Source organism: Electrona antarctica (genome assembly GCF_951216825.1).
Source record: "Electrona antarctica genome assembly, chromosome: 20".
Lineage (NCBI taxonomy): Eukaryota > Metazoa > Chordata > Actinopteri > Myctophiformes > Myctophidae > Electrona > Electrona antarctica.
In genome coordinates, this window is record NC_136801.1 from 12,624,590 (window position 1) to 12,642,009 (window position 17,420).

Sequence of the window (17,420 nt, forward strand, 5' to 3'; positions counted from 1 at the left end):
AGTGTGAAGTGAGGGGCGCTCTTATCGTCATACATCACATTCCGTGCTCAGCCAATCAAATCATATCACTATGTGGTACACACAAGTGACACAATCACAAAGCTGGGCATAGGAGGGGCTAGCACCTCTCAAAAACACAAACATATGGAGATAAGAGGTTTCTGCCTGACAGCAACAAAATGCATCTTGTACTCTGTTGGCTGTAAGTTTTCTATTCCTTGCACACCATTGCTGTTGTCGTTCCCGAGTGCTGTGAAGTACTGTACGCCATCCACTCAACTGTCATATAGGATTATAGACAAAGCACCCAAATACATTAACCAGCTCAGTGTCCTTATGGTCCTTTCAAACTAGGAAGGGTATATGGCCTGGTCAGCCTTCAATGATATGCATAAGATCTGGCCATCCCAGCTTAGTAAGAGGTTCAAACTAAGTAAAAATATTTTGGACGACCGTCGAGCCGATTCTACTCTATGGCTCCGAGACATGGACACTTGGAGAAACGGTTGGATGGTACTTACACCCGCCTTCTAATGAGAGCGCAAAATCTCTCTTGGAAGAGCCACCCATCGACTAATCTAATACGGCAACCTTCACCGTGTTTCTTCACTAGTCCGATCTAGAAGAACACAGTTTGCCGGCCACTGCTACAGAGATGACAATGAGGTTATATCTTCCCTTCTTCTCTGTAATCCTACCTCAAAGCAGACCAGAGGTATAAAACTGTAGTTCCCTGATGTCATCACTATAGGGACACATGCATCAGTAAGTGCAACTGTACTAGTAAGTGTAACTGGGGATGGCAATGAAGGACCGGGAAGTCTGGTGTGGCATTGTGAAATCCATGATCTCGACCGTGGTCAAAATATGATGATGATATGGTTAAAGTGTCCGCCTTGAGATTGGGAGATCGGAGTTCAATCCCCGGCCGGGTCATACCAAAGATTATAAAATTTGGACCCAATGCCTCCCTGCTTGGCACTCTGCACACAGTCAGCATACTGATATACTAGCGCCATGTCCAGGGGGTGTACTTGTACGTACAGTACAAGTACACCATCGTCATAAGCTGCCTCACTCACACTACAGAAACAGGAGATGGGCTCCTGCCCTATGAGCCACGTGGCTCTCTGCGAGGCTTTGCTACTACCACAACACATTCATATCCTGTTGCTCAATGGAGATTTTCAGGAACCTGCAGTATGTGACCTGTAAGAAGACTCTGGACCTGCTGTTAAATAAAGAGCTCAGTAGGGCAGGCAGTACTTGCCCCCATTGACACCTCTCCTCTCTGACTCCCCGGACGCCCTGCAGTTTGCATGACAGGACAAATATTCTGGGGAGGCTCTGAGTGGATTAAGGTAGAAAACACGTATGAAGGCCCACATGAGCTGTGCTTCAGGTTTTATGGGCAGATTTTTATATATTTTTGCTGTTGTTAAATCAGGTCTCATCGCTAACGTGACATCCAATTTTTCTTTTTTAGGTTTTTGACCTCAATTTCACCCCCCAAAAAAGTAACTTTAAACATTCAGTGGATTTTCTGTCGTCCGGGGCTTACTGTATATTTGGGCTCAGAAAAGTGCTGTGATTTGCCTGTGAGTCAGTAATCCCTCCCCCTTTCCTCCCAGTTCCCTTCCCCTATCCTTCTCCTCCTGGTGAGGCAAAGGTGATTTTTCTGTTAAAACACGTTTGAAGGACCATGATAAAGATCAGTATGTCCTGAGACCTTTAAAGGTATATTCAGTGATTTCCCTTAATTCAAATATCACTTATTTTTGAGTGGTGCAACCACTCCCTTACGGAGCTATGTGTGTGGGTGGCTGGGTGGGTCTGAGCACGAAAACAGCATGGTTGTTTTTCACCACCTGTGCGCAACCTAACACACACACAAACACACACGCACATATTAACTGTATATATGATGATTGCGGGTGTGCCAGTACAGTACAGTGACAATACGGTACAGTAGAGGTATAGATAGATAGATAGAATACTTTATTGGCAGTTTAAGAAAAATTACAGAAAATGACATCATTTTAAAAACCGCCAAATGGATTTAGTCACAAAAAAGCCTTCGCTTGTTTCCATTGTGGTCCACTTTGTAACATGAAACTATACACAAACATACTGTACAAACAAAACAACCATGGAACATATAATAAATAATCCTTATATATAAGGCTGGGAGCTATATACATAGGACAAGAGGTACCCTGAGAGAATAGTCCAGAGCATGGGAGATGGGCTATCCAGGGTCGGAAGCTAACTATGACCAGTTAGTGTGTAGATGGAGCCATGATTTCAGGTCTTTCCTAAATCTTGCAATAGAATTTAGTGATTTCAGGGCTGGAGGGAGTGCATTCCACAGAGTAGTGGCTGCATAGTAAAAAGCATTTTTTCCCTTGAGTGTCCTGAAACTGGGGGGAACTAGATCATATGGACTTCCTCTGGTTGAGTACCTGTGAGCATCCCTCACTCTGGGCAGGTAGCCCAGCAGGTACTTAGGAACAGAGGCATATAGGATCTTGAAGACCAGACACAATGAGAGCTGAGATACTCTCTCCTCCACTCTTAGCCATCCCAGGCTACTAAAGTGGGCAGAGGTAAGATGAGACCTGGGGTTCAATTTTAGTAGTAACCTCACAAGCTTGTTTTGGGAGTTCTGCAGCTTTGTTTTCAATAGCTTGGAGATACCTCTGTACCATGAAGTACAAGCATAGTCAAAGTGGCACTGGATGAGGGCACCGGCCAAGGACCCCCACCCTCATTTCTCAACCGTTTCGGACGTGGGGCAGCTCGCCGGAATCGGCCCAGGCCGCCTGGGTGCGTTCATGGGGGTTTGGATGTTCCGCGGATCCCCCAGGGACTCCCCGGGGACCCCCGGAGACCCCCATATGGTAACTCTCATTACCATATAGAGATACCTCTGTACCATGAAGTACAAGCATAGTCAAAGTGGCACTGGATGAGGGCACCGGCCAAGGACCCCCACCCTCATTTCTCAACCGTTTCGGACGTGGGGCAGCTCGCCGGAATCGGCCCAGGCCGCCTGGGTGCGTTCATGGGGGTTTGGATGTTCCGCGGATCCCCCAGGGACTCCCCGGGGACCCCCGGAGACCCCCATATGGTAACTCTCATTTCTCGACCGTTTCGGACGTGGGCGGCTCGCCGGAACCGGGCCGGCACCCTGGCCGTGGTCCTGTGGGTCTTGAACTTCCGGGGACCCCCACACAGAGTTGCACCTCTCACTTCACACGGGTGTGAATTTTTGTTTTGTTGTGATAATCCTCCCTAGAGTGTGCTGACCATATAAGAAGTTCCCCAGTTAACCCCTGGGGGTCAAAAAACCGTAGGTTTCGTTTTTGGCTAGGTGGCCCAGCCTTCATGCCAATCATGATCGAGCGGGGGCGGGCCTTAGTGTGTGTGCTGTTGGACTGTCGCGTGTCCCCCCACTGTAGTGCGTGCATGTGCACATCTTGTTACCGGGGCGGACCCGGGGGTTTTCCAAATCACTGAATGCTCCTTTAAGGAATGTTTTTCAAACAAAAATTGTCCATGAGTCAACGACATCACCGAGGTAGGTAAAGTCATTTCTTGGGTGAAATACTCCTCTAAGGCGTGTCTATAACTGACATTTGACTGATTCCTTCATGCATTGACCCTTCGGACTTGCACTTGGACTACTAGAATCAATGTACAGTACACTGCAGAACTTTTGACAGAAGGATCACTGTAGCTATATTCACCTCACTATCTCTGTCTACGTCTCAGTCTCTCTGAATTTCTCTCACTGATTTGTGCCGACGTTGGCATATCCATATTTGGGCATAATCCGGACACCGATTTGTGCTAGCATGGAGCATGTCCATATATTTGGGCATAATCCATCCGCCTTCCACAGAGCAACGGTACCACCAGTGAGTAATCATCGACCACATAGATCAATCACACACACACCAATCCATACAGAGATGTCTCCGAAGAAGCTAGAAGCACCGAAACAACCTCCACTAATTGGACGCTTTGGAACTTCTCTCAAAATAGGAGTCGTGGGATTGCCTAACATTGGGAAATCCACGTTCTTCAATGTGCTCACCAAGAGCCAGGCTGCCGCAGAGAATTTTCCATTCTGCACCATCGATCCGAATGAGAGCAGGGTGCCCATTCCCGATGGCCGCTACGACTATCTGTGCCAGTTCCACAAACCTCTCAGCAATGTGCCGGCCTTTCTAAACGTTGTGGACATCGCTGGCCTGGTGAAGGGAGCCCACGAGGGTCAGGGACTGGGAAACTCCTTCCTCTCGCACATCAGCGCCTGCGACGGCATCTTTCACATGACGCGTGCATTCGATGACGAGGACATCGTCCACGTGGAGGGTCACGTCGACCCGGTGCGGGACATCGAGATCATCCACGAGGAGCTGAGGCTGAAGGACGAGGAGACGATCGCGCCCGTAATGGACAAACTGGATAAGACGCTCAGGGGATCGGACAAGAAACTCAAGGACGAATTCGACGTTGTGTCAAAAATAAAGAGCTGGGTGACTGAGGAAAAGAAACACGTCCGATTCAACCACGACTGGAGTGAGAAAGAGATCGACGTTTTGAACAAATATCTGTTCCTGACCTCGAAGCCCATGGTGTACCTGGTCAATCTTTCGGAGAAGGACTACATTCGGAAGAAGAACAAGTGGCTGGCAAAGATCAAGGAGTGGGTGGACGCCCACGACCCCGGCGCACTGGTCATTCCTCTGAGCGGTGCGCTGGAGTCCAAGCTGCAGGACATGTCTTCCGAGGAGGAGAGGAAGGAATACTGCGAGCAACACAAGACGGCGAGCGCACTGACCAAGATCATAAAGGCCGGCTACGCGGCGCTGCAACTGGAATACTTCTTCACGGCGGGACCAGACGAGGTGCGAGCGTGGAGTGTCCGGGCGGGCAGCAAGGCCCCCCAGGCTGCAGGGAAGATCCACACCGACTTTGAGAAAGGCTTCATCATGGCCGAGGTGATGAAGTACGACGACTTCAAAGAGGAGGGCAACGAGAACGCGGTGAAGGCCGCCGGAAAATACAGACAGCAGGGCAGGAACTACACCGTGGAGGATGGAGACATTATATTTTTCAAGTTCAACACGCCCAATGCACCCAAGAAGAAATAATGGATGGAATTGGGAATTTGCAATTTAGGGGCGTCTCTGTGACCAACCCTGCCCTTGAGAGGTACTGTAGAAAACCCCACCACTCTAGCTGAGTGAGTGTGGTGGAGTAGTGGCAGGTTGACTTGTTGGTGGTGTGGGCGGGGCCAACAATCAGCACACCTGGGGACTATATATAGGCCTAACTGAGCCACAGACAAACATTTTGTCCCTCACTGAGAGGTGCTGGTAGCACAACAACTATCCTGTGCCTACAGATCAATGCATTATTGTAAGTCTGCCCTTCTATTTGCCAGTATGCCCTGTGAATACTTGCTAAGGACATGAGGTCTACCGGTACGTTAGCCTAGTGGTGCTGTGCACACGAAGTTTGGCAAGCGGTTTGTGAGATTAGTTCTGGACACACACTGTCATCACACCGTAAAAACTGAAATGTCATACAGTATGTCCACTATACTGTTTGTATGGCTTCCCCTGGAAGCCATACAAATGGGTCCGGCTGGCTTAAAACTTGGCGTGTGTCACCGATGTTCCGGCGGGAATTGCCAGACAAGAACCAAAAGACCCTGAATGTCTGTATCCGTCTGTGTCTTTGTGTCCCCAATTAGGCGGGTGCCCAAAGGGCATCAGTCTGTGAATAATAGTATTGATGACTCCAGGTTACATTACTGATGATCTGTACAGGTGCATCAGAAGATTATGATGTTTTTCAAGAACAAAATAATAGCATGATCCCCACTCCTTTGGGCTAATGTTTATCACGGTGCATTCACACATATGTACATCAAACGTGTCCTCTGCATTCACCCAACCTATATTAGGGGCAGTTTTGACACCATTAATTAATTAATATAGCACCCTACTTTGTCACATAGGAGCCTATGGGGTAAACTAGGGATCCTCTGATGGCCAACCACAGTGTGTGGCAGTGGTGGAAAAAGTACTACATTTCTTTACTTAAGTAAAAGTATCAATCCTGCAATGTATACATATATGTACTTTGTTAGAAGTCCTGTATTCAAAATGTACAAAAGTATTGGCATCAAATATACGTGCAGAATGTTTCAAGTTCAAAATGTATAAATAATCTTTTGAAAATATAATAATTAAGATCTATACAAAGTAAGAAAGTAACAAATCATTGTAGTGGAGTAAAATTACAATATTTGCCTCTGAGATGTACTGGAGTAGAAGTAAAAGTATTGGAAATTATACTTAAGTACAGTACTTGAATAAATGCAGTAATGCACTTAGTTACTTTACACCACTGGTGTGGATGCCTTTCTTCAAACCCCAACCTTTAAATTAACCTGACCGAGTTTGTGAGGATGAAATCACAAGAGGGGGAATTGTTAAATACGTAATGTAAGGAATGCAGTGGTCCTACTCGGCTATACCGCTAAGTCACAGAACACTCAATAAAAAGGAGAAAAAATATGTACACACGACTTGGACTTTATATGAATATGTATTTTATACAGTATGCTCATTCTCATATTCACTAATATACACTTCATACAGTGTATTCCTTGTTAGGCTACACATTCATTAAGCTCAGTGTTGATGTTCATTCATATATTCACTTCAAGGGAAAAGGCCCGCTCTACTCAGACAGTTTCATATAGTTTCAGGCGTGTGCTGGGTGCTGACGAAGGCCTGCGCGCCGAAACGCGTTTGTCTGTCTGGTATGACTGCTGCTGCGGAGCACTATGATCATTAAACAAAGACTCTTACTCGACTGATTTTATTCATTTTCTATACATTCATACAGTATATTCACTCCATCAGTAAGTAGTCCATCAATTTCTTGATGGACTACAGGTTCACTCATTCAATCATTCAGGGATCCAGTGCAGGTATCTGCATTTTTCTCTTTTATATCTCGGTTTGGTTCTTGACTTTCACCAGGCTGTACCTCCTGTGTCATTCATCACTGCAAATATGACACCTGAATTCCCCAGGATCAGTAGAGGTTTGCTTTATTTTTATGCAGCATTCACACGGGCAGATGCGAAAGTTACAAAGATGCAAAGCTAGTGTATTTGTAGTTGTTGTATAGCTTTTGCAGCAGCTACAAAGGCTTCCATTGACAATGAATGGTAGACTGTAGCTTTGCATCTGCCCGTGTGAACGCAGCATTACCGCAGAACTGACTCTGACTGTAGCTGTCAAGGAAATGATTTGTTCAAATGTTTATGTGGTATCAGCGTTATTGGGCATTCAACCGGTTATTATCAAGTGGGTTATATAATGGACACACAGATTGAGGATAACGGAGGGTTACACGGTAACCCAGGTTCTCTGAGTGGAGAGACTGGCTCTCCACTACATATTATTAATATGTACGGGAAGCTGACACTGCCCCGTGGGGTCAGCTTCCCGTACATATTAATAATATGTAGTGGAGAGCCAGTCTCGAACACGATAGAGAACAGATGACTCAAACTTTGACATACTGCACCCACCCATATCGTCTCTGTCCAAAACTGTCAGGATTCAAATTCAAAGGTAGCAAAAGTACAGTACCAGATCTACAAGCTCAAAACGTTTCGAGTTTGTACATCTGCTATGTTTTATGCTTTCGTGTGACGCTGTATGTATGATCAAGTAATAGGGTGTTCATTTATGAAAAAAACACAAAAAGTTGAAATATGGAGATAAGAGGTTTCCGCCCAACAGCGTCGATATACATTGCACGCACGGATACACTCGCACGCATGCACATACACACGCATACATGCACACGTGTGTGTGCACGCTGAGACATAACACCCCCAGATTCGTTCTTCCGGTTTCTGGGAACATCCTGGCATGGGGTCTTTGCTGCATTTCATTGCCGGTTCATAAATCTGCCTGCACGGCGACCTCCAGTCAGCAGGTCAGGAAGCTGCTTCGGACCCTCCTCTTACAAGGAAAGAGGGGGCGGCGGCTGCTGTATGCCCCCACTGCACTGGGCAACACCAACCACCACCCCCTGAACTCTTTTACCTCCCTGTGCATCCCCATGTGACGGAGACCCACAGCTGCTGCTTGGTTGTCCCCATCCCTCACTGTCAAAACATGGCACCCACCATAATACCCCTTCCCCCTCCACCACCACCTCCACTACCTGGGCTGGCTGCCAAGGCCATCAGCTAAGAGGCAGTGTTAATTTCGTCAATGAAAACTATGACTACCGTCCTTTTTCACTGACTGAAACTACATTCAAACTAAGCTATGATGGCTAAAACTACAAAATATACTGACAATTTTGTCAACAACATTTTTCACATATTTTCAGCATGCAATGCAAGTGTAAAATCATTACAATGCCATGGCACCGTCAATACATTTTAAATCAACTGTAGATTTAGTCGAGTAAAATCTTATAAGCTATAGTCAACTAAAACTAAAACATTTCAGATGCCTAAAATATGTTACATTTTATATTTTATTCAAAAGACTATGACTAAAACTAAATCAAAATTTGCTGTCAAAATTAACACTACAAAGAGATACGCTATGCACAATAGTTGTAGCATTTGCACTAATCCCTACTGATTTCTAGCAGTGGTCACAAGAAAATATCCTTTTTATTTCATTTACTACAAAAAAAAAAGTTAACGAGATGCCAACTTGCGCCTTGCACACAAGTAGGCTATACATGGCCAACTTGTGCGCAAGCAGAGCGCGCCATGAAGTGCGCTCACCACTGCTGATACGACTGCTGCTCTGAGTCCTAGAGCTCTCTGCTGTCTGTCTGGGTATGACTGCTGCTCTGAATCCCTATAGAGCTCTCCGCTGTCTGTCTGAGTACGACTGCTGCTCTGAGTACACCGACATACATACCCAGCCGATCGCAGTACTTGCGTGCGCTGCTTGCGCAGGTAATAATGTTTCAATCAAGAGAATTTCATGGTTTTTAAAACAATACCAAATAAACAAACAGAAAAACGTGCTCACAACATGTCGTATCACGTAATGAGCTTGTAACTAGTTTCACTAGTTTGGGTCCCAGGGAGACCTTGAATTACTCGTTTTGGGTCTCAAGGGAAAATGTTTGGGAATCACTATACTGTGGGTGTGTGTGTGTGTGTGTGTGTGTGTCTGGGTCTGAGTCCACCATCATTGCACAGTATATGCACCACTTCACACCAGTATCTTCCCACAATCAATCAGTCACCCGCTTTTCCTGCTGATTTACTCTCTAATGATGATTGAATGACGGCTCTTTTACAGCCTGCGGCAGGTGAACTCAAAAGGAAGAAAGAAAGAAAAATAGACCAAGGGGCATCCGAGTACAAAGATCACTTATACTTATGGCCCCTATATCTGCATGATTTATCTTTAGCCCTGCTCGTTTGCATCATGCACTGACAGCTCTTAGATACGAGGGGCACCCTAGTGGGGTTTTTTTCCATCCAAGCCTGTCCGAGTAGAGTGTAGGCAAATGATGGGAAAGGAGGCAGAATGTTTCGAGCCAATAAGCCCCGGTAGGGCACAGGGGCCCCGCGGGCCGCGGGTGTCTGTAGTGCAGGTGTTGGTCCTGAACGTTGAGAGGCTCTCCTGGGGAACGGTTGTCACCTCGGGATAGACTCTGCCCCGGCTTGACGAGTGTGAAGAGCTGCATTATAGGGAAATCCCACGGTCAAGCCAGTTGTATAGTTACTGTGTATAGTGAATGCACTTATTGTCACCTATAATTTTCACATTGACCTCTTTTATTGCGTGTGTGCGTGTGCGTGCGTGCGTGCGTGCGTGCGTGCGTGCGTGCGTGCGTGCGTGCGTGCGTGCGTGCGTGCGTGCGTGCGTGCGTGTACGCGTGCGTGCGTGCGTGCGTGCGTGCGTGCGTGCGTGCGTTTGCGTTTGCGTTTGCCTCTATCGGCTCTGAGAGTGCCAAACAGGCACATAGTGGCAGTGACAGGTGTGTGTGTGTGTGTTGCTGGCATGTAGGTCGTAGGACAGGCGACAGGGTGATAGTGAGGGTAGCAGAAGAGCTAGATGACCCATGTGTGTGTGTGTGTTCACGTGTAAGCGCTCCATGTGACGTACCTGTTATTGACACAGAGAGCGTTCACTGGCTCCTGCGGGACCCTTGAACTTAAGAGAGGCAGTTCTCTGGGAGCCGCAGCAGCTCCGGGGCTGGGGAGTTCAGCACAGTTAATGTTCAATTCTTTTGATCTCTGCCGAGAAGTTGCATTCCCCGAATTCCTCACCAGCGTTTCCAGAGGCAGCGCTATGAATGGCTCTACAGAAAGACATTTGACGTTCTTCTCTCCCATGCTCGTATTTTCTCACTTTGGGTGGGAGGGAGGGGGGGAGGGGGAGGGGGGGGGGGGGGGGGGGGGCCCTACAGTGAGGAAATAGAAATGTGCCAGCAGGATGATTCTTAATCACTTAATGTCACCATTATTATCACACATTCCCTGATAACTTCTGTTCGGTTTATTATTATTATTATTATTATTATTACTAGACCGGTTTCCCGGCTGTAGAGTCGGTAATAGCAGTGACAGAAGGCACTTCAAAGGATGACATGATGTCGATCAATCCACCTCTGTGATCCGGCACCGAGTCGGCACCGAGTCGGTAATACTCATGCAATACCCGTTGTACCCGTGTCAGAGTACCCATTCCACCCACCTCTCTGTGTCCCTTTTATGCCCATACTTCATATGGTCTCTCTGTGTTCCTTATGCAGTATCTTATGGAGTTCTGTGTCAGGCATTGTCAAATATGGAGTGTTGTGATGTCAGAACAGGCCAGCTCCATATATGGACCTTGGGCAGGGGCCCTGTCCAGAGCCCGGGCAGAGGCCTTTTGTGGCGGTTCTGGACAACCGTGTGTCCGACGGACTCGACACCGGGCACTGCACTTCCTGTGGGGGGGAATTTGAAGTTGGTGGGGCGAACGGTTCTTGAGTTACTGTGGTGAATTTATAGATAGATTATTGCGACCGCAGGTCGCATTTACTTTGAAATCGTGCATTTCCCGTCAGTCGGTCAGTCAGTCATGAAGTCAGTTGTTTGGTTGGTTGGTCACCCCAGCCTCACGTGACATCATCAGGGATGGAGATATTAAGCCCATATGGAGACATCAATATTGGCCAGCAACTCTACATCTTACCTCAAACCGATAGATCTCCATATATGGAGCTGACCTGTTCTGACATTCCATATGTAGATCCTTCGCCATCCATCCTTCCTCTTCGATGTCTCTCTTTTGACATACCTGTCCATTTAAACTCTAGATGAGCCTTCCCCAAAGTTATTAGTGCAGCTGCGCCCGGCAGCCGGCGAAAAGTATCTGTCATTGGTGTGTGAATGGGTGAATGTAACACAATCTATGTAAAGCGCTATATAAATGCACCATTTACCATTTAGAGTTCTCAACAGGCCCAAAGATTAAGGCCCGGCCCTACCTGGGCCCTCATCAAACACTGTACACTCAAGACACTGCCCCCGCTGCCACCCTTAGATCTCCATATATGGAGCTGACCTGTTCTGACATTCCATATGTTGATCTGACCCCCCAGGCCAAAGCGCCAGCACTCGCCCAGCAGTCTGCTGTCACCCAGGCGGATGTGTGCTTCTCGCCCTTACTGGTTATTATTATTATAATAATTAGGGGTCAACCCTTACAGTTTTAGTACGGATTCCGCCATTTCATACGGTTTTGGCAATTCTGTGCTGTCGTTTTCCACGAAATTCGCCAATATCGTAGAGGGTTGTGGGAATCGCTCAAGAACTGAAGCTCACAATCATTCGTCAATGGACCTCTGACCTTTAGATCTCCCAATGAATGAAGTGACGTTATCTCCAACCAGCTATTTAAAGCGCTCAATTGTTAATTAAGTGGTCGTATTTCTCTCAAGTTATCTCAAGTGTCTCTATGGCTCATTGTGCATATTGCGTATAGCTTTTTAGCAGAGCGCGCTCTCACCACTGGCATCACCGCTGTCTGAGACAACTGCTGGTCTAAATCCTCTGTAACATCTTCTCTACGTTGAACTCATAACTCATCTCTAATAGAACTGCTGTTCTAAATGCTTTAGACCCGTTATTGACCTTGTATAGGAGCACGGAATGTGCTCAGCTGATTGGCTGATCACGGAATGTGATGTATGAGGATTTTTGTATATTGGTTGACAAGATTAACACACAAAAGCAAAAAGCAGTGGTGGAAAGTAACTAAGTGGATTTACTTAAGTACTTACTTAAGCATTCCACTCATTTTCAACATTTTACTATGTCATTAATATACCTTAGAGCTGTCGTGTAGAAATAATAAAAAAGTCCCCCTATTCTGTGTTTCCTAGAACTGGAGGTCTGAAAAAAATCATTAACATGGTGAATCACATCTTGATGATGTCATCAAGATGTGTTTCACCATGTTAAGGATGTTTCTGTTAATGATTTTTCTAGGAAACACAGAACAGATGGACCTTTTTATTATTTCCACACAACACCTCTAAGGTATATTAATGACATAGTAAAATGTCGAAAATGAGTGGTATTCCCCTTTAAGTACAATTTTGAGGTATTTGTACTTTACTTGAGTATTTCCAATTTCCAGTACTTTTACTTCTACTGCACTACATCTCAGAGCCAAAATTTGTACTTTTACTCCACTACAATTATTTGAAAACTTCAGTTACTAGTTACTTTGGAGAATTTAATTTTGATTAGAAAACATACATTAACCACTTCAACCCTATACATTTTGGCCATTTGAAAATAGCCGATCTACAAGCCGATCTACAATGTTGTTGATCTGCTATTTTCAATAGATTTTGTACACATTTTGAACTTGTGAAATGGCACATTCTGCACAATGAGCAGAATGTCATTTTTGCAATTAGTTGCAATTAGTTTTGCAAAAAAAACACTCATTGGGCTTAAAACGGCCATGCCCACTTGCCCAAATGTGCTGACATCATCAATTTGTGATGACGGCATTGGCCGTTTTTAGCCCAATGAGAGTTTTTTTGCAAAACTAATGCTTGGAATGGATTCAGCATCATGAAAACCCCCTAGTTTGACATGTCACATGCTACATAAAGCATGATGACATTTTTAATATTTTGCCTTCTATAGGTTGTAATTGGTATGGTTACATATTATGCCAATTATGAAAATTGCTCAACATATGCAAGTTAGCATCCGGCAGTTACTACATGCTGGGGACCCATACTCAACATTTCTAACATAAAACCTTAGTGTACTCAACATGTCCGGGTTCACAATGGGGCTCTATGGGCTGGCTACTAGACTATATTGGTACTTTTACTTAAGTAGAACAATTGAGTACTTTTTCCACCACTGGCAAAAAGTAAAAATGCCTTTGAAATTTTCTCTTTGCCTAGGGCTGGCACTAGGGGAAAGGCCACACGGTGTCACTTAAATCATAAGGTTCGGTTTGTGATGCAAATCAAGTCGAGAGAAGTTCGAGGAATCTTGTTTAGGATCACAGAGGTGGATTGATCGACATCATGTCATCCTTTGAAGTGCCTTCTGTCACTGCTATGGTGACCTTATCATAATATTTGAACAGTGTTCATTATAATCATATTGCCCAATCAGATGAGCTCATGGCACGGGAATCATGTTGTTTCCAGAATTTTGCCGTCATTATTTGCTCTTGATGTTTGTCTCCCCTATAGCACTGGTCAGCATGACCTGCTGGCATGTGGTGGAAAAAAGTACTCAAATATTTTACTTAAGTAAAAGTATAAATACTGCAAAGTAGATGTACTCCATTACAAGTGGTCCCAGATTCAAAATGTACTCAAGTAAAAGTATACATAAGTATCGGTGTCAAAATGTACCTAAATTACTAAAAGTAAAAGTATATATTGCAGAATGCGCCATTTCACAAGTTCACAATGTGTACAATTTATTTTTGAAAATAGCAAAAAGGTATTGGTGGAAATACTCAATACTTGAGTAAAGTTACTTTACACCACTGCCCGCTGGCATTAATGTTGTTTGTCATGGCTGGTTGACAAAGGATAACTTTCACTCCTATCCAAACTCAGGTAACCCTTACCCTACAGTAGGCCTAAATGCGCTGACGTGAATTTTATATGCGTACTATTGCATTAGATCAGTGTTTCTCAATATTGACATCATTTTGATAGGGGGCCATGCAGTAGCCCCTATCCAATATCAAGGTTCCTTATCCACCCCCGCCCACACCCAATTAAAATGTAAGCTTTCTTTTGTATTGTGCATTGTGTTGCTTATATCATTTTATAACACTTCTCGCCAACTGTCAGATTTTACATTAAACCGGACTGTTAGTATGTGATTTTGAAGGTGCGCTAGCCCCTTCTATTGGGGCGACTGTGGCTCAAGAGGTAGAACAGGTCGTCCAATGATCCATGGGTCGGCGGTTCGAATCCCGGCTCCTCCTGGCTACATGTCGAAGTGTCCTTGGGCAAGACACTGAACCCCAAATTGCTCCCGATGTGCTGGTTGGTACCTTGCATGGCTTCCGCCGCAATCGGTGTATGAATGTGTGTGTGAATGGGTGAATGTACTGCACAATCTATGTAAAGCGCCTTGGATAAAGACGCTATATAAATGCACCATTTACCATTTACCATTCTATAAACAGCTTTTGTCCCCACACGTCTCAAGATTTGCCATTGACAATGAACGGAGAAATGATGAATTCCGCTAAATATGACGTAATTTAAACATCAAAACATTAAACGCCATTGACATTGAAGGGAAAACTTACGTTATATGTAAACGAGCAAATCGGCTAACCAATCACATGTTGGTGGGAGCTGCGCTTGGCCAATAAGGGACCACCTTATTTATGTACCTTATGTAGCAATGTAAAATGTCCGCTAACGTAAATTGATGTACGATGACAAGAGCGCCCCTCATTTCACACAGGTGTGACTTTTATTGAATTATTAGCCTACTTCCCAGGGAGAGAGAGAGAAAAAAAGCCTGTCATGTTTAGGCCTATACCAGGGTTCCCCAATTAATTTTCCTCAAGGGCCATATTTTGACTAGGGAACCAGGCTGGGGGCCGAGTCCGCACGCACGAAAAATTGGGTTTTTTATTTTTTCATTAATTAATTAAAAATTGTTCTCAACCAGTGGTCCGGGGACCACCAGTGGTCCTTGAGGGGGTGCCCAGTTTGACATGCATAGGCTACTGACCCCCATTTAATGCCATTTATATCTGGGACACCCCCCCAAAACAAAACAAAACTTTAAAAAAAAGAAAAATTCTTAGAATTGTATATGGATATCAGGCCCATCTCACAGCACTGAATGGCAGGGCTGTCTGTTATGGTCCAGTCCTGTCATGTTACCATGGTACCGTGTTACTATGGTAACATGGTACTGGTGTTACCAGCCCTGCCAGGGCCTGACATCCCTGTGACACATCACATGTGCTGTGAGAGGAGCCTGATGTGACATGGACTGATATGACTGTGACAGGGCCTGCCAGCCCTGTGACATGATACTGTCCTTGATATTGATGTGATACTGACCTTGATACTGACCATGATACTGACATAATGCTGATCATGGTACTGACTGACCACGATACTGACCACAATACTGACATGATACCGACATGCTACTGACCACGATGCTGACCATAATACTACCGTATATGAGACTGACACTGACCATGATACTGACATCATTAGTATCATTTCAGTATCATATATCAGCATCAATGAATGAAAAAAGGCTAGCATGAATTTAAGAAAATGTGCCCCCCCAGAAGTGCCCCCTTTTATAAGAATATTGCTTCCAGTGACCTCCAAACTTCTCTGTACACGTCCTGGGGGGGGCTGTACCGCCCCCGTTGAGAAACACTACAGTCTTAGACATGGAATTCTAGTGGCTTTAACCACTGTCAATTTGGCATCCCTATTTTGGGCATGTAATATACTGTATATACGGTGTGTATATATATATATATATATATATATTATATATTATATATTATATATATTCTTTTAATAGTGAAAACAGCAGATTTACAAGGTCACCATTTCTTTGCTATGCGACATATTAACATTTATCGGCAACGTTTTTGATCAGAAACATCTTTTCCCTGCCAGAGTTTTTCACAAACCTTTGAAGAATCACCCGGTCATGAACGTAGCTCCATTTCGCGATCGTCCGCCTTAAACTGGCTGCTAGCGCAATCTCATAATGTCGAGACACATTCCATTACCGCCACCCAAAACAAGAAGCGAGAACAGAGCGAGCCGTAGGCTGCCATGATTCACCGTAGGATTGCATTGTGAGTGACTCCATTACCCAGAAGCCCTGAGAAGTGAGTGTCAGTTATTTTCTTCCGGTCACGTGATCCAAACGTGTGACTTATCCCAGTGTCAGCGGAAAACCTTGTATGTCTTAAAAGTTATCAATCGATAAAACAAATAAAACATAAGTCGGGGAAGTTGGGTTCGGCAGGGAAAGAGGTCTTTATCAATTAGGTCGGGAAAGTCGGGTTTGGGAGTCAGTGAAGTATAAAACATTAATAACAACAAAGTCTCACACCTGGGGGGGAAGGGGGGGATGTGTTCTGTAATTTGTCGCAGAATGCCCACCAACCTGGACGTCAGTCACACATCGTTCCGTTTTTGTGTGTGTGATAAAACTCAGCAGATGTCACAGCATCATAATACAGGATCAATTTAATGGCTGTACCATAAGACAATGACGCCCAGGGCCAGGAGTGATCTCTCCGAGCAGCACAGTAAAACACTGATTGATTGCGTTAGATGTTTTCTATTGTTGGGAGCAGTGGGTTTAGGCGGTTTAGTGTTGAGGTTATTAACTAATGGAAGGGCGGGGGGATAATCCCAGGTGAGAGTCCGTACCCTGCAGGGACCCGATGTACAATGCCTTCACTTAACCTTAGCAAAACGCTGAGATCGCAAACCCCAGGCATTAGTCACTGGGACGACTTCATTCCTAAGTGCCATCTGTGCTTAAGGGGAAATGCATTTGCGCGAAGGGGTCACGTTAAGTGTCTTCCCCCATGCAAGCTGTTTCGGGGTCACAAGATCAAGGTGGGGCCAATGAGGGATGATGTTGGTTTTACCTTGTGTTTGTTTGGCAGGGCCTAGAAATCCATCTTTCAGGAGACCACAAGGGGAGGTAAACTCACTTTTCCCATAGAAAGGAGATTTTTTGTACGTAGGTTTTAGTGTTTTGTTTTGTATTTGTTGATATATGTATTTTGGTGTTATTTTTATGCCATATTGATGAAGTGAATACATAGAACCACAATATG

At 45.1% G+C, this 17,420-nt stretch overlaps 1 protein-coding gene across 1 annotated transcript; it reads left to right on the forward strand.

The window, feature by feature from the left end:
- Positions 1–3,974: 3,974 nt before the first annotated feature.
- Positions 3,975–5,162, forward strand: LOC306913080 (obg-like ATPase 1; the record flags this gene model as incomplete). The annotated part of the gene is made up of 1 exon (XM_079489603.1): positions 3,975–5,162. The coding sequence occupies one exon, from the start codon at positions 3,975–3,977 to the stop codon at positions 5,160–5,162; it is 1,188 nt and encodes a 395-aa protein (XP_079345729.1).
- Between the last annotated feature and the right edge of the window lie 12,258 nt (positions 5,163–17,420).